General features: G+C 39.3%; 1 protein-coding gene across 4 annotated transcripts in view; it reads right to left on the bottom strand.

Moving 5' to 3' along the window:
- Positions 1 to 25,113, bottom strand: part of SORCS2 (sortilin related VPS10 domain containing receptor 2) — a 132,741-nt gene extending 107,628 nt beyond the window's left edge. For 2 of the 4 annotated variants that reach the window (XM_088131500.1, XM_088131502.1), the window contains exons 1-2: positions 21,425 to 25,113; positions 14,752 to 14,819 (exon numbers count right to left, since the gene is read on the bottom strand). In XM_088131500.1, the coding sequence (XP_087987626.1) occupies positions 14,752 to 14,819; positions 21,425 to 22,027 (671 nt within the window). In that variant the 5' untranslated portion in view covers positions 22,028 to 25,113. Of the gene's footprint in view, positions 1 to 1,225; positions 1,315 to 14,751; positions 14,820 to 21,424 lie in introns of all 4 variants that reach the window. The other 2 variants (XM_088131503.1, XM_088131501.1) reach the window with 2 other exon arrangements.

The raw sequence follows: 25,113 nt of genomic DNA on the forward strand, positions 1-25,113 counted from the left end.
TCTCAACATAGAACTTTCTGCACTAAAGGCAGTCCTACATATTGCAGTAGTTAACTCTGGAGATTATCAGTGTGTATATTATCATTTTAAGTTTCTTCTAAGGGATGCCTGAATCCAATCAACCATGTCACACCATTACCTAGAGATATTACTGAGAAATGGATTTGGTTGTCATTAGCTTATTGATAGGACCCAGCTCCAAACCTCCTCTTGCTCTCCCCTAGTGGTTTCATGTTGAGATCAAAAAGCACTGGTGATTGAGCAGAGCCATGTGAGAGACCATATTATAACTACTTTTTCCTCCAAAAACAGCTGTCTCCAGCAGCACCATCTGAAATCTGCCAAGACATTACAATTTCCAAATATTTCAGGCAGTCCAGAAGGGTAATATTATAAAGTATATTGATGCAGGATCAAAGCTTCTCTATAGTTGCCCATGGGCTCTCAAATGTTCTCCCTGAAGAACTGAAGAACTATCCCCCTTCCTAGCATTCATTAAGGCTTTATACATACATTTTTTTTCAAACTGACTTTAAATAGTTAATTTCAATTTATTTTGAAATTGTTGTTTTAATATATTTTTTCTGCTTTATATTTATAATAAACCACTGTACAATTCCAGTACTCATTTGGTGTAAAAATTTAATACATTCTCTCATAACTAATTTTTAGAGTTAAAGTGGACAAGGCGAAAAGTGTGTTGGATAACACAGCATCCACATACATATCTACACACAATATACACATTCATGCACTCGTTCACACTCTCACATATAATGGACACATACTTTGGTTAATTCTCACACAATAATACAGACAACACTTCATTTGTTCATTTTTTCAGCCATACATTCGTACTACAGTGGAAGAAATATCTCTGCAACAATTAGACGTGAAAGAAAATCTACTGTTAATTTTAAAAAAAAAGACTTTTATCAAGCCTAACTGCTATATGACAAGCAAGGAGAGAAGATTATAGGCTGTCTGGGGCCAAAGACTTGCCATCTAAGCCTACTAACAATGCAAATTTCCCAAACACTTTCTCTGTTAAAAGCAGATTTTACTGCTTTTGCACCACTCAGGAGGATGATTTTAGTCGAACTATGTCTTTTTCCTTCCCTTTTAGGCTTTCCTCTAAAATGTAATGAAAATTACTTTTCATTAAAAAAAAAAACACCATGTCTGGATATCAGTTTATTTATATCAGCTTAATCTCTATGCTTACCTTTCTTTTCTGACCTCTTTTTTTACAGCTGCACTTTGTTTTTGTGTTCTCCGAGGAGTTTGGAGTGCCATTTTTAGTTTGCCTGAATTCTGTAAAAGATATTGTATTTGTTTAATTTTTATTTCTTTCTAAAGTGGCATCAGACTCACTTTTGACTGTTTTGCTTACCAAAGTTACTCATTGATCCAAATATTCCTGAAGTGTGTATTAAATTTTAGCTGTGTTCTTTTGAGAACTCATAGAAATTATATTAGTAGTGGGAAATGTGAACTACATTTGCAAAGATATAAGGAAAATGTTCAGTTTGGAAATGTAAATTACAAGAGAAATTTTATCCTATTTTCTTCAAACTCCTGACTGCCATTTCACCTACTGTTATCTCATCTAAGCCATTTTTGCCATTTACAGAACTTTGCTTCCTCTTAAATGCTATTTATACTCGATCTCTTTTTTTAAAAACCAAATTTTAATTTCTAAAATATGAGTTGTATTTTGCCCTGAGAAAAATGCACGCTCTATCTACATACTACTGGAATTTGCCTCTTCGTATAATAATGGGTGAACTGTTTTCTTGAAAGTGGGTCAAGACATTGTAGTTTTTAATTAACAAGAAGGTGGCAGACGACTGAAATTGTCTTACGTTTTAGGCTATGTGGAAGACCAAAAACAATTAGAAATTCTGGATCTGAATGTTGAACAATAACTGGGTCTTCAATTTTCCACAAATTGCTCTAATAATGTATCTTAAGAAATATCTACCAGAGGCCTGTTTTAAACATTCATGTAACAACATGTTTATCAGATTTCTGTGAACCATTTGGAAGAACGCTTCAAGGGCTTCCCCACATCTTCTGGACAAAGTTACATAGCATTAAGGGATAAAGAAAATGGTTGCTTCCCCCAGCTCTGAAAATATAAAAAGCGATTAGATCCCCTATGTATCTCTTGCCATGAATCTAGCATCTATCTGTCTGTCCGTCTGTCTATCTGCATTCAGAAAGTATTCAGACCCCCTTCACTTTTTTCAATTTTGTTATGTTGCAGCCTGATACTACAATCGTTCAAATTTATTTTTTTTCTCATTAATCTACAGTCAGTACCCCATAATGACAAAGTGAAAACAGAATTTTAGAGATGTCTAAAAAATTAATTTAATTAATTTAAATTAATTAAAAAGGAAAAACTGAAATATTACATTGGCATAAGTATTCAGACCCTTTGCAACAACACTTGAAATTTAGCTCAGGTGCCTCCCATTTCTCTTGATTGTTGCCGAGCTGTTTCTACACCTTGATTGGAGTCCACCTGTGGCAAATTAAATTGATTGGACTCCTATCCTATTACTATCCATCCTATTCCTCTACGAATGGCTGCCCTTGCATTGTGTTACTCGGCAGCAGAGTACGCCTGCCCCCTTTGGGGCCGGTCTGCACATTCTATACATGTGGATAGGGCACTTAGTGATACATGTCGTATTGTTACTGGATGTTTGCGCCCCACTCCACTTGATAAACTATATATCTTGGCAGGAATAGCCCCGCCAGGTGATAGAAGGAGCGTGGCACAAGACGCGGAATATGGAAAGGTGTTACATGATCCAGCACACCCATTATTTGGCCAAGTACCTCCAACAAAAAGATTAAAATCAAGGAGGAGCTTTTTAGATTGTGTTGAGGAGACTGCTACCACACCTAAAACAGAACAATTAAAAAGATGGAAATCCCAAGCAAAACATCTTTACGATTGGATAGAACCGCTTGAGGAGTTGCCTGGAGGTTCGGAGGAGTGGACGGTTTGGAAATGTTTAAATAGACTGCGCACTGGTTTGGGTAGAACTAAAGTTCAAATGGAAGAATGGGGGTTTCTTCCTGAGGACAAGGATATTTATTGTGAATGTGGTGCTATTCAAACAATTATCCATCTTTTGCAGTACCCCTTGGGACTGACATGCACACAGAATGACTTGCTGGTCAGAAATACCTTTGCCATCGACATGGCCCAGCATTGGGCAAGAATTATATAAATCTATATTTTTATCAAAGTTTTTAATTTTTAAAAAATTTAGATTAATAATTATCTCCCTTCCAGTTCCTGCATTTCTGACACGAGATGAGACATGATTTGGAAAGGCACGCACCTCTCTATAGAAGGCCTCACAGCTGACAATGCATACTGTATCAGAGCAAAAGCCATGAGGTCAAAGGAACTGCCTGCAGAGCTCAGAGACAGGATTATTGCAAGGCACAGATCTGCGAAAAGCTACAAAAAAAAATTGGCAGCATTGAAGGTTCCCAAGAGCACAGCGGCCTCCATAATTCTCAAATGGAAGAAGTTTGGCACAACCAGGACTCTTCCAAGAGCTGGTTGCCTGGCCAAACTGAGCAATCGGGGGAGAAGAGCCATAGTAAGAGAGATGACCAAGAGCCAATGGTCACTTTGACTGAGCTCCAGAGATCCTGTGTGGAGATGGGACAAAGTTCCAGAAGGACAACCATCACTGCAGCCCTCCAGCGATCTGGGCTTTATGGCAGAGTGGCTAGACGGAAGCCTCTCCTCAGTGCTAAACACATGAAAGCCCGCTTGGAGTTTGCAAAAAAGCACCTGAAGGACTTTCAGACTGTGAGGAACAAGCTTCTCTGGTCTGATGAAACCAAGATTGAACTGTTTGGCCTCAATTCTAAATGTTATGTCTGGAGGAAACCAGGCACTGCTCATCACCTGCCTAATATCATCCCAACAGTGACGCATGGTGGTGGCAGCATCATGCTGTGGGGGTGTTTTTCAGCAGCAGGGACTGGGAGACTGGTCAGGGTTGAGGGAAAGCTGAATGGAACAAAGTACAGAGATATCCTCAATGAAAACCTGTTCCACAACCCTCAGGACTTCAGACTGGGCCAAAGGTTCACCTTCCAACATGACAACGATCCTAAGCACACAGCCAAGACAACACAGGAATGGCTTAGGGACAACTCTGTGAATGTCCTAGAGTGGCCCAGCCAGAGCCCTGACTTGAACCCTATTGAACGTCTCTGGAGAGACCTGAAAATGGCTGTCCACTGACGGTCCCCATCCAACCTGATTGAGCTTGAGAGGATTTGCAAGGAAGAATGGCAGAAAATCCCCCAATCCAGGTGTGCAAAGCTTGTCGCGTCATACTGAAAAAGACTCGAGGCTGTAATTGCTGCCAAAGGTGCTTCGACAAAGTACTAAGTAAAGGGTCTGAATACTTATGCCAATGTGATATTTCAGTTTTTATTTTTTAATACATTTACGGACATTTCTAAAATTCTGTTTTCACTTTGTCATTATGAGGTACTGAGTGTAGATTAATGAGAAAAAAAATGAATTTGAACAATTGTAGTATCAGGCTGCAACATAACAAAATTGAAAAAAGTGAAGGGGGTCTGAATACTTTCTGAATGCTATCTATCTATCTATCTATCTATCTATCTATCTATCTATCTATCTATCTATCTATCTATCTATCTGATTTGTCAACCTCCTCAATTGTCCAAGCAACTCTAGGTGATATAGAACATATTAAAACAATAAAACAAGTAGAAAACAACAACAACAAAAATATATTACTAAGAACCAAGGAATAAAGTTCCAGTATCAGTGAGAATTCACAACAGTCCTATCCCAAGGCATGATGGAAAAACCATGTTTTACAGTCTTTCCTAAACAACAGGGCCAGGGCTGGATGGATCTGAGGGAAGGATATTATCCCACAGGGCAGGTGCAGTCACCACAAAGAGGTACTTCCAAGGTCCTATAAGATGATAATAATGTTACCAATGGGACCTTGAGTATGCCTGCTCTACTAAATCTATAAGATGAGCAGACATAACTGGAGAAAGGCAGTCACACAGGCTCCGAGTCATGAAGGGCTTTATAGATGATGACCAGCACCTTGAATTCCACCCAGAAGCCTAATAAAAACCAATGCAACTCATGGAGCAGAGGTGTTTCCTGAGTGAATGGAAGTGTGCCCATTACTACTCATGCCACTGCATTTTTGATCAGCTATAGCTTCCAAGTGATCTTCAAGGGCAGACCCAAGGGTAGTGTGTGTTGCAATAATTCAAACACAAAATGACTAAGGCATGAGTGACTATGAGTAAGGCCTCCTGATCCAGGAAAGGATGTAATTGGCACACAAGATAGATCTGTACAAAGGCCCTCCTGGTCACAACTATCACCAGTTCCACATCACTTCCCAGGCAACTTTAATCAACCAGGGCAGACATTGATCTAATACACAGATAACCATATTAACAGCCCCAAGAATCCTGTCCAATTTCTTGAGACTCACAGGCTCAAACTCTGCTCACATGGCAGGGCAAGACCCTCCCCCAGCCAACTCAGTAGGACCTGATTAGTCAGAGTCCATCTCAGAATGGATCCAAGGGTCAGATGCCTGGAATACCATCACAGTGGCCCTTAAGATGTGTTTCATGTCCCTTTTTCCCTAAAAAGGTCCAAGGAAGTCTAAAAGGGCCACCAGTCAGCAATATCTGGATGTGAGAGGAGTAAAAAAAAAAAAAAATGTTTTGCTACTGTTATCATACACTGTAGGTCTTAACACAGGCTTGGACGTAGATTTGGTCAGACTCACACTGTATTTTCCTCCAACAGCACTGAAAAGGTTTACTCTGCCACCATCTCCTACAGCTCCTCAGAGAACCAGGGAGCCTCCAGGATTGAGAAACAGAGAGAGGCTGCTCAGGTGCAATTCTACCAAAGGCTATTGTCATTTCAGAGCCTTAGGAAACTCCCCAAGCACTATCTGAAAACCAACTGGATCCATCAAGCCTCTAAGGCACACCTATTGATTAGTCCATTCTCCTTATGGTGCATGCGTGTGTAAGCAGCACTAGAAAGCTCCAAAGAAACCAGAGAGTGATCTGACTACAACACAGGATAGATATTAATGTCCTCCATCCTTCATCACCAGATCACACTGCAGCTGCCCTAAGACAAAACCCACATCCAATGTGTGACTTGCAAGAAGTGTTGGGCCCTCAATAACCCAGGTTAGGTCCATGAGTGCCTGATGGCCATGAACATTAGATTCTGCACTGAATGGAAGTGAAGGTAAGTCTCCCAGAACTAATATCATAGTAAAGTCCACTGCCAGCCCAGCAACATTTAAGCAGCTTTGCAGGGAAGTTGCTGTGCAGCAGGGAGGCTGCTAAAACAAGCAATCCCAAATGAACTTTAGAGCCCAACTTAACAAGGTCTCACCTCCCGTTATCTATGGGCCAGTGCCCCTGAAAGCTATCAGAGCCCCTCGAATAACAATAGCCAATCCATCCTCCCTGTTTTCTGGTCGTGGCATCATTACCTATATATTCAATCCGCAATTTCTATTTTGGAACCAATTCTGAACTATAGATCTCATGACTAAAACATCCATTTTTCTCCAAGCTTTTTTTTTTTTCCAGCTTGCATGATGGAGAGTTCAGGAGAATTCAAAAACTTGCATATTCTTTTGTAACCTTTGGTTGGCTGTAGTAAAGGGGTTGCCCAAAAATAGGGATGAATGTGACAGTAACAATAGGTTTCTTCAATTTTCCCTCTGAACCTATCTTTTAATTAATTTATTAGTTTCCTAGCAACCCATTTCAATTTTCTATTCTTACAAGTCATGCTTCTTTCATTTCCTGCTGAGGAGCATCCATCTTTCAAAGCAGCTGAGATTTAATTTCTTCCTGTGCAGTTTGAATCACATTATGCTTTCCTCCTTTGCTCTTCTTGTGCAACTCTGTGTTTTATTTCTGAATACAGTAAATAGCAAAGGCACTTGAAACTCCCAACTGTAAAATAGGAAACATGGGATGGCGAGGCATACACAACTAACAAAGCACTGTTACTGTTACACGTCTGAACCCACTAGTATATAGAGTGAAACCTGAAAATCCCAGATGTACTTCATGAATTAATTTCCACTTCCATCTTACCACATAGTGCAAAAAAAAAAAATAATAATAATCTATAAATAATTTTAAAACATATATTAAAATAATAACAGAACTAGGGTTTAATTATTCAGAACAAATAAAATCGAACTAAGCAACTAAGTAAGTAATTAACTGCCTAAAACATCATGTCTAAAAAGTATATACTGTAGCAGACGTCTTTGACCCGTGAATAGGAGCTGTCACAAAACAGCTTTCCCAATTCACTTTCAGAAGGTAGGAAGGCTTCCTTGGAAAATGTTATTCTGTATGAAGGGCAACAGAAGAGAAGAATCTGGCCCAACTAACTTGGGTCTTGAAGGTCAAAACCAAAAGTTTGTTCCTGATACAGTAAAATATAGCAAGCTGGCAACGCCTTCAAAATGGGTGTTACATATTTTCTGAGATCAGTTCCACATAACAATTGCCAAATTTTGTCTGTATTCACATAATGTACTAAGCCATATTTTGTTTAACAATGGTTTCTTGAATAAACATCTGACCAGGTAAATATGACACAGTAAAGCGTGAACAATGATTTACAACTCACACAGGCTGAGTTCACATAATACACTCAAGAAAAAAATTAACATTTTATCTTATTATGTTATGAATCTATATTTTGTGATAGTATGTTGTATGAATCTAGCCTTCTGAATTTACTGTAGCATTGGAAGGATCTTCAAAGACAGCAGCAGTATTCCACAGTACTAAATTTTCCATTGAGAAAGAGAACTATGATAAATACAAACTAAATGTTGGATATTACATCTCCATTAAAAAAAGATAACAAATCAACAGAAAACAGAAAAATGGCAAATAATAAGTCAAGCCTTTGTGTTTTCATCATTTATGTTTCATTTATTTCAATATTTCTACGATTGGTAGAAACTTTCAAAAAGTTAAGATAAAGGAACTGGAACTTCAACAGCACATGGACAGATATCATTCAACCTCATCAAAAAGACAATCAACTAGATAGCAGGGTAGACAGATAAGTTACAAATGTAAAGTTCATGAAAGTTTGAAGGGTTTTTATTTTAAAGGAAGGAAGAAAAAATTTGGGTGGGGGGAGTAATTTTAGAGTCCCATTACAGGGCTTGATCTAGTTAGTGCTTTGAGATCACCTGAAAATTTCAGGGTTATGGACTAAAATGGGAAGTCAAACAAACATTCAAGAAGAAGGCAATGGCAAACCTCTTCCAGATTCTTGGTAAGAAAACTATATGGAAATATCTATATAATCCCCAGAAATTTTAATTAATTAATTTATTTAAATTTATTGGCCACCTATCTCCAGTGGATTCTGGGCGGCGCACAAAACTAAAAAAGACATAAAAACAGCTAAACATATTAAATCAAGAGACAGCCCAGACTAAAATCCTCTAATAACAAAATCCACAAAACAAAGCAGGGGCCATTGAACAAATAACAAACATCAACCCCAGGCCTGGGACCAAAGCCAGGTTTCCAAAGCTTTCCAGAACCCCAGGAGAGATGGCGCCATCCTGATCTCTGGGGGGCAGGACAAATGGAGCAGGACATGAGGAAACCTCCACCTGTCACTTCTAACATCAGTGGTGTGATCTGTAACTTGGTTTCCTCATAAAATTACTGTTTGGGTTATAAAATTTACAAATGTGATTAGATGCATAATTTTGCACAAGATAACAGATTACTAAGAATTCAATTGCAATATACAAAGCTTATTAAAATATACTATTTTAATAACTAAAGTTGAGTTTAAAAATGGAATTTAGAGCTTACATAGCATGATGCTTGCTTTCCACTTCACTGTTATTTGTAATTCTGCAAAATCTTTAGATCTACCGAATCCTCATGAGCAACTAGGGCAATCAGCTTCTAATCTAATTTCTACAATGGACTGTTACCCACTCTATTATTCGTCTAGTCCTTTGAGACCTACTCAGGTTAGCAAGAGCACAGCAATATTTATCAATATTGATAAATACAAAAGTAAATAAGAGCACCCACAAGCACAGAACACACTGAATCCTCCTCCTCTTGTGCCAAAGAGATATTACAAAAATTGCTTCTGTTCTTAGCTTAGATATTGTCATTATTCTTTCTACTGCATTGTTTTTAGAGACAAAGTTTAGATTAAAGAGTTCCAATATAAGAATACCTTGTCTAAAACATTTATTCATTATTCTAAAACAAAAAAAAATCATATTTTTCATTTTTCCAATTAAAACAAAAAAGAATGCAAGAATTTTTTTAAAAAAAACCCTCTTGTTTTTGTTTTTTATTTTCTAAAGAATGTTTATAGGCAATGTTCTTACAGCTGTGCAGAAATTTTAGAGCAAATAAGATATAACATATAAGTAATATAAGTAATGTGTTCCATATTTTATTTCTTTATTTATTTTTGAGTCAGTCTGGACTCCTGACGACTGCCTGGTCTAGTCCCTGCAGTTTTCTTGGCAAGGTTTTTCAGAAGTGGCTTGCCCTTGCCTCCTTCCTGGGGCTGAGAGACAGTGACTGGCCCAAGGTCTCCCAGCTGGCTTTGTGCCCAAGGCAGGACTACAACTCATGGCCTCCATGTTTCTACACCAAACTGACTCTCTTTTGTTATTTTAGTTACCCATTAAAACTGACTTCCTCAATTTTTGTTTGACAGTTTTCCTTATAATATATAGTTAAGAAGATATCCTATGATGGAATTATTGCACTATCATCCTTTTTATTTTATATATAACTGCTTTTGGATATAGGCTACCACCTGCACAAGTGCATATGTTGTTGAAAAAGAAGGCCATACAGGTAAAGGCTGTTTTCTACCCAACAACATACATCTGAATAATTCTTTGCTGAGAAAATCTAACAGCAAGTCACAATAAAAAGTTGATTTCTCCCCATTAATACTTTATCCCAAGATTTGACCACTGCAGTGAAAAATTCTATGAAAGGGCTCTGTGCGCTTCATAGGAAACAATATGATCAGGGTGAAAAAGATTATATAAAATTTCAAGATACAAAGAAAGCTTTCTGGAGGGCTGATAGGGCCAGAGAAAAAAGGGGACAAAACAATGCTAGGTTCAATGGAATTCAGATACTAAAGTTTACTCAATGGGTAGAAGAAATCTGGACAATAAACCAGCTGGCTTGTGATAAGGGCAAAAAGGTCACCAGATAAAACTGCAGAAATGATCATAGTAAACTTTGTAACTCTGGTGAGAGAAGAACAGTTTCTCCTATCTGCAATGGGCAGGCAATGTATACAAGCCAGTTATTTGTCTGCCCTTATTGCATCCACTGATAGCTGCCCTTTAGCCCTATTAAGGGTTACCCATTCCTTGCTATGGAGGGATGAGTCCCAGGAACATCTACAGGGTTGCAGTGAGGAGTATGTATTTTTAAATTTTATTTATTTATTATTAAATTTATATGCCACCCATCTCCCCCAGAGGGTGACTCTGGGTGGCTTACAATGAAAAACCAAGACAATAAAAACAATAAAAAAATAAATACCCCCTGATTAAAACACAAATAACAAATCTATAAAAGCAATGTACAAATCAAGAAGATGAGGGAAGCAGTATCAATCATCCCACGAGCCAGTTTCAGCAATGCGAGCCCCCATCAGGCCCCTAGGCCATCTGGCATGGCCATGTTTTTACATATTTTCAGTGTAATACGGCAGATAAAGTCACTCAGATGTGCTCAGAGTTGGACTCAAGTGAGTTGTCTGGGGCACAGTCCTGCAATGTTATCTGGAATGAATTTGATTCTGTGACTTCTGATACAATGGACAAGGTCCTTCAAGCTGTAAATTCAGTCATTTGTTTGTTTGATCCAGGCCCTCCTGGGTTGTTAAGGTGGCCAGGGAGGTGACCTCTGGATGGGTCCATGTGATGCTAAAATCCTTTTTGAGGGAGGGGGTGGTCCTCTCGGCCTTGAGGGAAGCAGTGATGTTTCCACGCTGGACAGCTATCATCCAGTTTCCAACCTTCCATTTGTGGGGAAGGTTGTTAAGAAGGTGGTTGGACAGCAGTTGCAGAGGGTCTTGGTGGAAGTGGACTATCTGGACCCATTTCAGTCAGATTTCAGGCCAGGGTACAATATGGAGACAGCACTGGTCATGCTTGTTGATTACCTTTGGTGAAGCTGGGATGGGGGTGGAGAATCCATCTTTGTGTTCCTTAATCTCCCAGCATCTTTTGATACCATCAGCCATGGTATCCTTCTAGACCAGCTGTGGGAGTTGGGAGTGAGGAGAACTGTGCTGCAGTGGGTTTACCTCCTTCCTCAGCAGGAGGGGAGAGATCAAGCCTGCAGTTCCTTACTTGTGAAGTGACTCAGGGATAGAAGCTCTCACCCCCCTGTTTAACATCTACATGGAACTTCTGGGTGAAGTCATTTGTCAGTTTGGGGTCCAATATCATCAATATGTGATGATACCCAACTGTACAACTCATTCCTAGCTATGCAGATGAAGCTATCAATGTACTGACCTGCTATCTCGAGGGTCGGGCTCTGGATGGGGAAGAAGAGACTCAGGCTCAATCCTGACAAGACTGGGGATCTACTATCTTTGTTCTTGGATAGGGTTGGACATGGAGAGGGTAGCACCACTCAAGACTGGTGCACAACTTGGTGGTCATATTGGACTTACAGCTCCTGCTCAAAGAGCAGGTGGCAGCTGTGGCCAAGATGTTCTTGGCACAAGTACACCTAGTGCACCAGTTGTACCCTTTCCTGGACCAGGAGGCCCTTTAGATAGTTACTCATACTTTAGTCACCTCACAAATGGATTACTGTAATGTACACACTATATGGGGCTACCCTTGAAGACCACTTGGAAGCTATTGCTGGTCAAGAATGCAGCGGTACATCCTGCTGATGTTCAGGAAGCTATTTAAAGACAAGGCTATTGTCCCAGACACTGGGGCAGAATGAAGGTTGAGCCCCTATTGGATGGATTATTTTTAGTTATATGTTGTTTCTAGGCCATTCATGATTTCTTCTTTGTGTTTTTTAATTTTTTATTCTTAATTGCAAGCCACTTTATTTATTTATAAGTAAATAACTAAAAATAAAATAAATAAGAGAGGTAGTGAAGGAAATATTCAAAAACTAAGAATCTTTGGAGATTCTCCAGAAACCATTTTAGAAAGTATAAAAATATAGTATGCTGATGATACTCAGCTTTATTCTTCTACCCCAGGTCATCTGAGTGATGCCATGGAGGCTCTGTCTCAGTGCCTGTAGGCTGTGGGGGTCTGGATGGATCACAACAGGCTTCAGCTCAACTCTAACAAGACTGTGACTCTGGTTTTTTGTGCTTCCTGGTTCTGGAAACCTTCCATCTTTAGTTCTGGATGGAGTTGCACAATCTCCTAGACTCACAGCTTCTCCTCGAGGAGTAGGTGGCAGCCATAGCTAGGAGAGCCTTTGCATAGCCATGGATTGTGTGTCACTTGTGCCTGTTCCTCAACTGGGAGGCTCTGCTCACAGACACTCATGCCCTAGTGACCTCCTGATTGGATTACTGCAATGCACTCTACATGGGGCTGCCCTTGATGAGCATTTGGAAGCTTCAGCTGGTGCAGAATGCAGTGGTGCGGGCAGTTAAGTGGGTCTATTATTTGGTGCATGTGACACCTCTGCTCTACAAGCTGCATTAGCCACCAATATGCTTCCAGGTACAATTCAAGATGCTGACAGTCACCTTTAAAGCCCTTCATGGCTTGGGCCTGGGTTACTAGGGCCATCTCTCCCCAGTTGTTTCTACCGGTCCCATTCGGTCCAGCAGGAAGGCCATGTTCCAGGTCCTGTCTGCTATGGAGTGTCATTTGGCAGGGCCCAGGAGCAGAGCCTTTTTGCCAGAGCTGTGGCACCAGCCCTCTGGAGGAACATCACCCCTCCAGAGATCAGATTGGTCCCGACCCTGCTGTCCTTCTGCAAGGCCTCGAAAACACGGTTCTGTGCTCAAGCCTAGGGCCCCGGGTGTACGATGGAGCCCATTTCCTGGTTGTGTTGACTGCATGATGTTTTTGTGATTTTTTGTCAACTGCTATACGTTTTATGCTTTTATGTGGTTTTATTATTCTTAATATTGTTAGCTGCCTAGAGTCATGTATTTGAGATGGCTGACCATATAAATCTAATAAATAATAAACCCCTCAAAATCTCCAAAAAGGATCAAAATTTGCCCCCATACATTGGGGAGCTCTTGGGAGTAATGCTGGCAAGCTGCATGTGGCCCTTGTGTACTTTCATCCTCTACTTCATTAGCACAAAATCACATACAAGCTTAGGTGTAAATAATGACACGTAAACTACAGGTACTTAGAGGTAAATAATCACACAGTACGTGCTAGACTCCTACTTTTCTGCCCATCTAGCTTTCCAGTCCTATTTTCCACTGACATTAGTAACAAGGCCTCTGAGTTAATAGATAGTATTATTATTATTTCTTAGTGACACCAGATTCAGTATTGTTTCTCAGGTATTGGTATTGCTAACTGGGAAGCTAATTAGCTATATGCAGCTCCCTTTAATGCATGTTTTAATGTTAAATTTCCTGATCTAAGTAATCACCTATGTATGGATTTATTGTTTTATAAGAAGGTTTGCAGAGGCAAACAATTCCATCCTGTGCTATTGTTCTGTGGTTAGTTTTATACCAATAACTCCATGGAAGGAGACTGGGATAAAAATGAAATAGATTGAAGCCACCAGTCCTATAGATAATAAAGTTATTATTTGCTCACACCTTTATTTTAAAAATCTAGTATCCTTTTCTACAATGAAATAGTGCTTATTCCTTGGTAAACATTTATAGCATCAAGGCAGCAGAAGCAAACCCTATTCTAATTCTGTACTCAATGATGTCATGATTAAAATTAGAAACTTGGCATATGGGCAAAGCTTTTTTTATCCATTATGGTATTATAATAGATATAGAACATGGGAGAACACCATCCTGACTTTATAGGTTCGTTTCCCCCTAATTTCTAATTTCCTGTATATTTTCATTGTGAAAGTTGGGGATTTTTGGCTGAAATCTTCATGCTCACACTTATTTTACAGCAATCTCTAAATAATACACAGATTGTGGATTTAGAATGCTTTTTTTTAATCTCTGCAGTTTAAAAGCATTAAATGCCTTTTCAAGTTTTCAGTCATTCGATAGATATTCATTTGAACTAAAACAAATTGACACTGGAGTTAATGTGAATCGATTTAATCATATAATAGATTAATTGTATGACCAAGAGTGGGCAGTCTGCAAATTCCAGATCTTCTTTCTTGCAGCTCCCAGAGCTTCTACTATCACATCGCTGAGTGCAACTTCTAAAAATCAGTGTGGTGGTTTCCCATAATTTTGAAGTAAATATGAAGTAAAGTATACTTAACATAATTTAAGAAAACAAAAAAACCCAAAAGCTCCCAAATAGAAGACATTGGCCTTCCCCACTTTGTGTCCTTGCCCCATTCACAATAGCAAAAAACAAAACAAAACAAAACCCTCAAGCATGAAATAGTTCCTCTATGATTTGTAGAAAAGCTAAGAATATAAATTTATAGCAATAAACATACCTCCACAAAGAACTTTCCAACACCTTGCCCATATCAGTGTGGTAATACTTGGTCAGGATCAGAATCACCTAAAGGAAAACATGCAAGAAGAAACTAAGCTATATGTGCTAGACTACTTGAATTATCCATAATAATATGCAATAAAATAAATGTACTGACAAGACTTGAATTCTAAGAATGATTAAGTTATCCATTGTTATCACTGCTTTTAAAAAACTAAGCATTGCTTCTTTGACTTTTTGTGGTCAGAGAGGTATCCAAACAGACAAATCCAGGTTTGCATTGTAAACCAAGAATGTCTCAGAAAATCAACAAAACAAATTGATGCAGATATTATTCAGAATTATGAAATTAAATGGGGACTTATTCTTAGGAAAGGGTATACAGGTTTACAGTTTAAATGAACAGATACAATTCCATAAAGCTTTTCTATTAAATATTATAGGTAAACTATTTTTATTATAATTAAGCTTTATTAAAACATGAGAGTCTCTAGATGCATTCTCACATAATGCTAAGCCATCATGTTGTTTGCCTGTTTCTTATACCTGAACTCACCCCATGAATGAAACTGATTTTTTTTTTCTGGCAGCAAAACTTCCTTTGAAACCATGGCTTAGAGAGCGTGGTATATTCACAATGTAGTTTCTTATGATAGCTGACGCAGATCCTATGGTTTATCTCTGAATTGTTTGTGTTCCTTATTTAAGCCACCTACCAAGAAACAGAGGTGGGAGGCAAGGCGAGCTGCTTGTACATCTTACTCGCTCTCAATGAAGCTTTTCCCAAATTAGCTCTTTGGCTATGTTCTGCTTGGTAACAAATGTTGCTTATTGCCCCCACCCTGTCTTTTAAGACTGGCCGCCTATCCTCTCAACTATAGATCCAGCAGAATGAAAGGGATTTCAAAAGCAAGGGAAAGTGGGGATCTAGCATAATTTGAGCTTCACAATACCTGAAGAGTTGATAGATATTGATCTTTCAATGTACAGAGAAATGGTTTTATTTTCCATGGCTCTTTTCCTCCAAGACATTCTAGAGATCTTCTGGAAACCCCATAACTGTGTGCTGAAATCAGCTATTGCCTTGTTGAAAAAACTGGGTCTTCAGCAGGGTCACACCACTCAATTTATTATTTTCTGAGAACTTTAAGGATGAATATCTAGCTCAGGACTGGAAGGCAATTATCATCCTGTTGATCTGTCCCTGAACCAGAGCAGTATCTATAATTTCTCTAAATATAGGTTTGTTGTATTAATTAATGTTGATCCTTATTGTTAGATTCCAGATGAACTGAGGACATACGTATTCCTTTTCCAAAATTAGCCCGATCCCTTCTAAGGGGTTAAAGACAGACACAACTACTTTCTGTCATGCCTCATCAGAGGCTCACATATCAGAGGTTCTGGTATCTCAATGAGGATTTAGTTTTACAACATGCACCTATAGTTTCTGTTCTGTGTTGGCCAAATCTGGTGCTTCATAGGCACTTTTTCCTCCTAAGACTAAGATGTAGCTTAAGAAACTATGCAGGAATTCCACAACTGTCTCACAACAGCCCATCACTCAGGACGGCCAGCATTTGAGTCTAGAGACTGCATATGAAGGCAGATGATTTTTTTTAGGAGCACCCTGATTAGATGTTTAATTTAGTCATCTTAATCAGTGTTGGTGTTATTAATTATGTTACTGCAGGATAATGAGAGGTGAGAAGAGGAGAGTGAGGAAACGGAGTAGGGTGAAAGTGATAGATGACTGGAGACTGCAAGTACCCTTAAATGAGTCCCAGAGGAAAGGAAGAGATTAGTGAAGTAGGGTGGATGAAAGACAAGATCATTCAAATTGAAAAAAACAGTCCCTGCTCCATTCCCACAAGACAGCTGAATCGGAGAGGGCTGAGCTCTTGGGCTGCCACAGAAATATCAACAAGGAGTAATGCAAAATCCTACATGGAAACAGCTGCAGAGGACAACAGAGCAGTTGCCATTAATGACTAGAAAGCAATAAAGATCAATGCAAGAGGGTGGAACCTGGTACAGAGTTTTGCAGGAAATCAAGGAGAGAAAGGACAGCAAAGGTTGAGATTTTAGATCGGCTCCTTTAGACCAGTGACATGGAAAAAGAAAGAGAGGCAGGGAGAGAAGGAATACTACGGCTGCAGTTTTCAATCTCTGGAACCAGAAAGGAAGTGACTTAGAAGCCACAACAGAGCTAGGGTAATCATACCTGGATTTGGACTTTTTGGATCACATGCTATGGATGCAGCTGAAGAGTTCTGAGAGAGAAAAGGTGTGTGTGTGAGAGAGAGAGACTTTGCTGGGTAATGCATGGTCCTGCATGGAGAGCATGGGAAAACTCCTGGGAAGGCTTGGAGGAGGCTGGTTATGTGCCTGAAGGCAATGGAAAATAGGATAAGTATCAGGATAGACAGATAGGACCTTGGAATATCAACGGTTATGTATGCCATTAGTGTAGTATGTTTGCATATACGCACCAGCGTAAGCCAAAGTGCAAGGGCAGGGGTGAGTGGGGCATGTGAAGATAGATGGGAGAGAGAGGTTATTGTCTGCCTTTGGGGCTAAGGCAATGGGGGCCCTAACTGGGACTGTGACAGGCAGGGGAAGCTATAGCACGGCACCCGGGATAGTTTGCTGCAGGATAAGGGAGATGTCCCAATTCTAGGCTCAGTGTCAAAATATTTGGTACCTTGGTCTCCAGCTTACAGCTGCTGCTTGTAAAGGCCAGGTCAGGGCATAATCAGGTTGCATCCAATTCTGACATAGTGGTGGATGAGGGTGCTGACCTGGTAGGTATTACTGAAATTTGGCACGGCAGTGATGAGAATGTAGCCCTGTCAGAAAACTGTCCACCTGGGTTTCAATTCTGTAGCAATTGCAATGACAGTCCTGGGGAGGGACAGTAACCATGGTGGTACGTGAGACGTGTTCTTTTTTCCTCCTCCTTGCTGAGGGTTGGGACAGCTAATTAGCGTCTTTAAGAATTTGGTAGAGAAAGAAATAGAGAGAGAGAGAGAAAGAGAGAGTGTGTACGCACATATTTCATTCCTCATAGAGCACATATTTCCTTTCAGGCTGAGAGCCACATTTAAGAGCTAATAAACAGGACCATACTTCCAAAATGCTGGTGGACCCAGGATAAAATGTGATTTAATTAAAACATAATGGCAGTGAAACTAGATATACTTAATACAATTACTCTCCATGCAATTAATAACCTTCCCCTTAAACAGTACTATCTGACCTGTTTTTTAATTCTTCATTCAACAAGGGTTGCAAAGCTGCTGTGGTACAAAAAGATCAGCATTTTCTCAGCATCAAATCAAATGGAGATAGCTGTCACTTAGAATCTGCTTCTGAACTATTGTTGCCTAAACAGGTGCATACCAAATATTGTTCCATCACTGAAATATCCACTAACTTAAATTCAGGCATATAATATCAAAAACGTTTCCTGCTTTGTGTTTATTTTTTTAAAATGTATGAATGTATGTTTTTAAAAAAACTTTAGACAGAAATTCAAAACCTGGGGTTTTTATCATTATATTCAACATTATAGGGGTAGGTTACATAGCATTAATGCAAAATGTAGAGCACAGTTTTAGTAATATGCCCTAAAATAGTGTTTTAAAATAATTAAAAATGATAGCTACTGCCATTAGTCCCATTGTCAAAATAAAACACAGATCATATATATGTATTCCCCTATATATTCTACAACATATATTCCTATTTTCAATAAATTAACACTATTTGGGAAGATTATTTGGAGAAAAACTCTCCATAGTTTTCCATCCAGGAAACTTCAATGGTTTTAAATTTAAACTTGTAATGTGAATCTTCTTTCTCAAGTTAATTAATGGCAGGTTTTATTTCTTGGAAACTTGCTGTCATGAGCCATCTTGGATTCTGCACCTTTGATGCCACTTACACTGTCATGCCCTGCCCAGTCTGCCTGTCTTGGGAAGTATGGAATTTCCCCTGAACTACAGTAGTTGCTACTGAGATATGGCATGCAACAGTGGTTTGATCCTTATGCTCAAGTTAAACGAGCAGTAACTTTTCACTTTTGAATATGGATCAACTGTCCTAACTGCTTTAGAATCCCTTTAGTATTACAGTATTTAACAGATTTTTACGCTATAATAAGCCATCATTAACTATACATGATTAACTATACATGTTATAATAACATCATTAACTATACATGATTATACATGTCGTATAAGTGAATAGGCACAGAATAAGGAATACATGAATGTTGGTGGAAGACCATCTTGCCAGCTATTAAGTCCTATTCAAATAAATCTAAAATTATAAAAAATTAAGAAAAATATTATTTCAGCTAATCGTTGGAGTTGTGGAGCTCGAATACAACACTGATTGTCATGGGATTCTTTTCTAAGTGGAAATTATTTTACCTATTAATTTTGTTTTAGAAGAATCATTGGTTTTTGTAGATGCTCATATTCTTTTGAATTATGCACCAGTGGTGTGGGGAAAAAAACCCAGAAGGTTAATGCAAAAGGTTAATGCAAACTTTTATCACCACAAAAAAAATTGGAGATCATCCATTTTCCATTAATTAAGCAATGGTCTAAAGAATGTTCCTTTTCTATATTTGCATAAATATTTAATTGTCAGGAGTCTCAGCTCTAGGACTATTTAGAAATCTCTCATTGGAATGATCAGAACTCCTCACTGATTCCAATATCTTCAGATAAGTAATATAGTTCAAAAGGAATTACAAAAATAAGTAGAACAGTCAGACTTGACTGAATTTGAAAAACTTATAACACAAAATTCAGAAACCCTGTTTATAAGTCGTCATTGAAATATGATTCAGAAAGTGAACGAGTCAAAGAATGTATGATCGCATGGATGCAGACTAGCTTGTTAATCTATTTCTTTTTTGTTCCTTTATTTTTCCCCCTCTTTTTTCTTGGTTATACTTTCAAACATCTGATAAAATAAAATATTTTTAAAAAGAAAACAAAGACCATTTGGAAATCTGGACTGAATAAAAGTGGTTAATTTCCTCTTTTCTCACTGTTATGAAAACTGGTTTAAAAGTTATTAAATTGTACACTGTGTCATAAATATATATGTGAGACTGATTTTGATTAATATGTAATAAAGGTATGTTTTATGGGCAATTGTCTTCCTTTTTCTTCCTTTTTTCTTTCTATATAATTTCTTTTAAATTTAAAACCATATTATTTAAACATTTCTTTTTAAATAGCCAGAAAAGTGTTTCCTTGCTATTTTAAAAACCAAGTGATAAAATAAACCAGAGATAAAAGTAACTCTCATTGCAAAGGTTATACTGAATGTATGTTTGTGCTTTGGTATTTGAACTGCTCTATGAATCACTGACCACATCCAACCTCTTTTTGAAAAAACAGAATACCAATGCTCAATATCTCTGCAGCTGAGGAGAGTGCATTATTATTCCATCTTTATATAAAAAATGGACAACAGTCTTCAATTTTTTTTAAAAAAGCAGCTGCTATCTGGAGAAAAATAAATGTTTACCCACATGATAATGTGCAGAGACTCCACTAAATTTGAATGAATTAGTTACAGTAGTTACCCAATAAAATCTTGTCTAAAACGGTGTCATTAATCTTGGAAAGCACAAAAAATAACGGCGTGAAATAACCAACACAGATTCAGAATGCTTCCAAATTATTAAATGCCTCAAGATATGTAGTTTTTGGTCAAGTAGTTACTAACTGGTATTGGTGTTTCTGAAGACCTTTAAAATACCTTGTGGATTTAAAGGCCATTACTTTTGCCTCTGAAATCATGTTCTTCAAAAACTGTCATCAAATGGGATAAGAGGGAACTGGATTCTAATTTTCGTGTGTATCGTAACACCTCTCATCCAAATGGGATATCCCAGAGGATCTCAACCTGTGGGTCTGTTCTTACATTTTCAAGAGAAAGCTTGTGTCTCTTTGTGTGCAAGCGTGCACACACATGTCCATTTGTAACCATCAAGGTGATGGGGACTGCAGGAGTCAAGGCAAAAATGTGTTCCTTCGGTTACATGGGGGATGAAAAATATCTTAGCTGGGAGAAATTTAAATGGCCAAATTTATTTCCACTGGCATCTAGGAGAGCAAGCAACTGCTATGAAACATGGGGTTCTTGTCACCAACAGTGGAGAGAGAAGCGAGGGGAGATCTCATTGTTTCTCTGAAGCCCGTGTTTGGAGCAGGCCCCGCTAGAGATACTAACTTATTCCAACCAATTCGGAAGCAAACGGCATTTGCGTGGCTTAATACGCCGAAGCATGCCAAAACCAAGAAGAGTTGAGTCCCAATCGCTCATTACGTGTCAAGCTTGCTTTCCCCCGGCTCGGATGCCCGAGGTCTGTCTGGCCTGTTGGGGACGGAGTAGCTTTCAAAGATCTCTGGAAAAGCCGTGGCAAAGCTTCCGAAAGGCATCCATGCAATCCCATGTTGTTCCTTAGAGGAGGACCGAGGAGGGTCTTCCCTTCCCCACCCAAACGTGGCACGTCACTACCCCTCCCCCTCCCCCTCCCCGCTGCCGGCAAGGGCGCCATGAGGACCCAGCTCTACAGGCAGGAAAGCCCGCAGCTCGAGGGGGATCCCAGACCGAAAGCCGAGCGGCCCCGACCAAGCACTTACGCTGCTATTGTCGCCCGTCCAGTGCACCATCGCTTGGTTGTGAGCCGCGTCACCTTTCAGGACGAAAGAGGTGCTAAGCAAGGAAGCCGCCTCCGGGGCTCCCGCGGCGTGGTCCCGCAGGCCCTCCTCCTCCTCCTCCCGCGGGCTGCTCCGTCTCTGGCGGTTTCGCCAATCGTGGGGACGCGCCGCCCGGGAGGCATCCAGCGCAAGCAGCAGCAGCAGCAGCAGCGGCGGCGGCGGCATCCCGAAGCTCGGCGCTCCACTTTCCCGGGGAGCTGCTGGCGCCACGCTCGGCCTCCGCTGCACTGCCGCCGGGCGAAGATAGGAGTCTGGCAGATGAGCGAGAGAGAGGGAGGGAGGCTGAGCCCGAGATGGAGGGAGCGTCGCGATGTTGCGCTGCGTGGGAAACAACGTGTCTGAGCCTCCACGCCCAGTCAAGGAGCAGCGCTGCCCTCTGCCGGCGCTCTCCGGCGGGTTTGCTGGACGCCGAAGAGCGGACCGAACGGCTCGCTGCTTCTTCCGCGGCAGAACTCTGCGTAACTCCGCCGCTGGGAGGAAAGCGTGTCGGAGCGATGGTCGGCCCTTGGCTGACAACGACAGCATCTGGCTCCCATGGCGGGTCTGAGGACTTCGACTGCCGCCTTCTGAGCGAGCCCCGCGGTTAATCCGAATCGCAGATCCCCTTCTACGAGGCAATCATCGGACCGGATTCTATTCTAGAAAACAGAATAGCAAGGAATATCAAACACCGTTCCTCTGAGAATACGAACAGGTATTACTTCACCTTGAGGGATAATACAGGGGCGTTGCTAGTTCCTGGAAAGATCCAGACTTGGACCCGTTTCATTTGTACTCTACTCTTCCTCAATGCTCAGAGTGGCATAAATGGCTCCATCTGCGATTTCATCCTCACAACCTTCTAAGGTAGGGTATGCTGAGAACAGGAGGATTTAGCATTTCACTTTATGGTGTCAGACCTGAAAACAGCAACAGCCCTGCAAGAGAGGGCTTTGATCATTCCAGCATTTAGCATCCAGCTGTAGCAAGAGGCAACCCCGGATACTCCCCCCCCTTTTTTTCATAAAACTTTTATTATAATATATAGAAAGTACAATTAAAATACAAAACAGAGAGTATAGCAAAGAAAGACAATAGAACTAAAAGGAAAAAGACACAAACTAAAATAGTGAGAACAGATAGAAAGATGAAACAGAAAGTGACTTCCGACTATCTCCAATACAGATATAGATACAAATTAAAAGAAAGTTAATCTCTTACCACTAATTAATCCAAATTCACATTATTTCTATCAACACAAACCACCTAATCATTAAAACCCACAATCAAAGCCTCATTTTTTTCCCACTCAGGCACGTAATCTAAGAAGGGTTGCCATAAGGAGACAAATTTAGAAACAGTATTGTCTCTTATTAACGCTGTTAACTTTGCCATTTGAGCCAAGTCCATTAACTTAATGATCCATTCTTCCACTGTAGGTATTTGTGGATCCGTCCATCTTTGCGCATATAACGATCTTGCAGCTGTGATCATATACAAAAGCAAAGTTCCATGTTGTTTCTCCAGTCCTTTCTCCATCAACCCAATAAAAACAGTTCTGGGTTTTTTTGAATGCTCACCTTAAGAATCTTTTGAATAGCAATACATATCTGATCCCAACATTTTTTAGCCTTTTCACAGGTCCACCAAAGATGATAAAAGGTTCCTTCACCCTGCAAACATTTCCAACAAACATTTGTTACACCAGCATACATTTTTGATAACTTATCAGGAGTTAAGTACCAACAATACATCATTTTATAAAAATTTTCTTTTAAATTATAATTCAACGTAAATTTCAAACCTTTGTTCCACATACAGTATTTTCCCATTGTTCCAACATAATATTGTATCCGAAGTGTTTAGCCCATTTGATCATACATTTCTTGACTTGTTCATCTTCTAGATTCATCTGTAACAATATCTTATACATTTTAGCAATAACATGTTCATCATTTGTACAAAGTTGAATCTCAAAATAAGATGTTTCATTAGCAAATCTGTAATTCTTTTTGTCCAGCTTGAAACATTCAGACAATTGCATGTGAGTAAACCAATCACATATAAAACCTTCTAACTGTTCTCTTGTTTTGAAACTTGGTTCACCCTTCTCAAAATTTAACAAGTCTTTATATTTTAACCACTTCATTTCTCCCACATTTTCTCTTCTAGTAAATGCTTCCTGAGGTGACAACCACATGGTACATTAGGAGACAATCTTACCTTATATTTATTCCAGATCCGCAGTAAGGCATTCCTAATATAGTGGTTTTTAGAATCCTTATTAACTTTATCATACCACAGATAGGCATGCCACCCGAATCTTAATTCATGACCTTCAAGTTGTAATAATTTTTTATTCTCCAGGGTTATCCAATCCTTCATCCAAAGCAAACAACAAGCATCAAAATACAATGTTAAATTAGGCAGACCCAAACCTCCTTGTTCCTTGGCATCTTGTAACAATTTATATTTAATTCTCAGTTTTTTACCTTGCCAAAGGAACTTAGATATCTCTCTGCCACTGTTTAAACAGTAAATCTGTAGTCAAAACTGGTATAGTCTGGAAAAGAAACAACATCTTAGGCAAAACATTCATTTTAATCACAGAGATTCTCCCTATGAGAGACAGTTGTAATTTTTCCCATCTTACCAAATCTTTTTTCACTTCATTCCAAATTTTACCATAATTATTCTGGAACAACACACTATTTTTGGTTGACAAAATCACCCCCAGATATCACACCTTTTTTGCAATCCTGAAGCCCATCTTACTCATCAACAGATCTTGATTAGGCAGGATCATATTTTTAATTAACATTTTTGTTTTTCGTTTATTTACTTTAAAACCCACCAGTGAACCAAATTCTTTCAGTTTCTTCATCAGATGCTCGACAGATTCCTGAGGATCCTGTACTATCAAAACTAAGTCATCAGCAAAAGCCCTCAGTTTAAAAACCTCTTGTTTGATCTTTAAGCCCTTTATTTGTTCGTCCCTTCTAATATCTCTGTTAAAAACTTCGAGAACCAAGATAAAGAGCAAAGGCGATAAAGGGCAACCTTGTCTTGTTCCTTTTTGTATATGACATGGTTCAGTTAATTCTTCATTCACAATAATACTAGCTTTCTGAGGCGTGTAAATTGACTTTATTCCCTGTATAAAATGTTCTCCAAAGTCCATGCTTTCCAAAACTTTAAACATATTCAATTCAATTCAAATTGTCAAAAGCTTTCTCTGCATCCAAAAAAATAAGAGCCATCTGACATTCATTATGATGTTGTAGATATTCTATAATATCCAGCACAACTCTGACATTATCTTTTAATTGTCTTTTAGGCAGAAATCCACATTGGTCATGATGAATACATTCCTGTAAGATTTCTTTTAACCTTTCTGCCAACACTGAAGCAAATATTTTATAATCATTATTCAACAATGAAATTGGACTATAATTCTTAATTAGGAGAGGATCCTGTCCTTCTTTAGGTAAAAGCGCAATGTTGGCTTCCTTCCATGAATCTGGCAGTGCCGCGCCCAGCAAAATAGAGTTCATCAAAAAAGGTAAAAGAATCTCATCTTCAAAGCATTTATAATATATTGCAGGGAGTCCATCAGGTCCTGGTGCTTTCCC

The sequence above is a fragment of the Python bivittatus genome, unplaced genomic scaffold (genome assembly GCF_059951505.1).
Source record: "Python bivittatus isolate LINGU-HERP-01145 unplaced genomic scaffold, Pbiv_v1 ctg000960_np1212, whole genome shotgun sequence".
Classification (NCBI taxonomy): Eukaryota; Metazoa; Chordata; class Lepidosauria; order Squamata; family Pythonidae; genus Python; species Python bivittatus.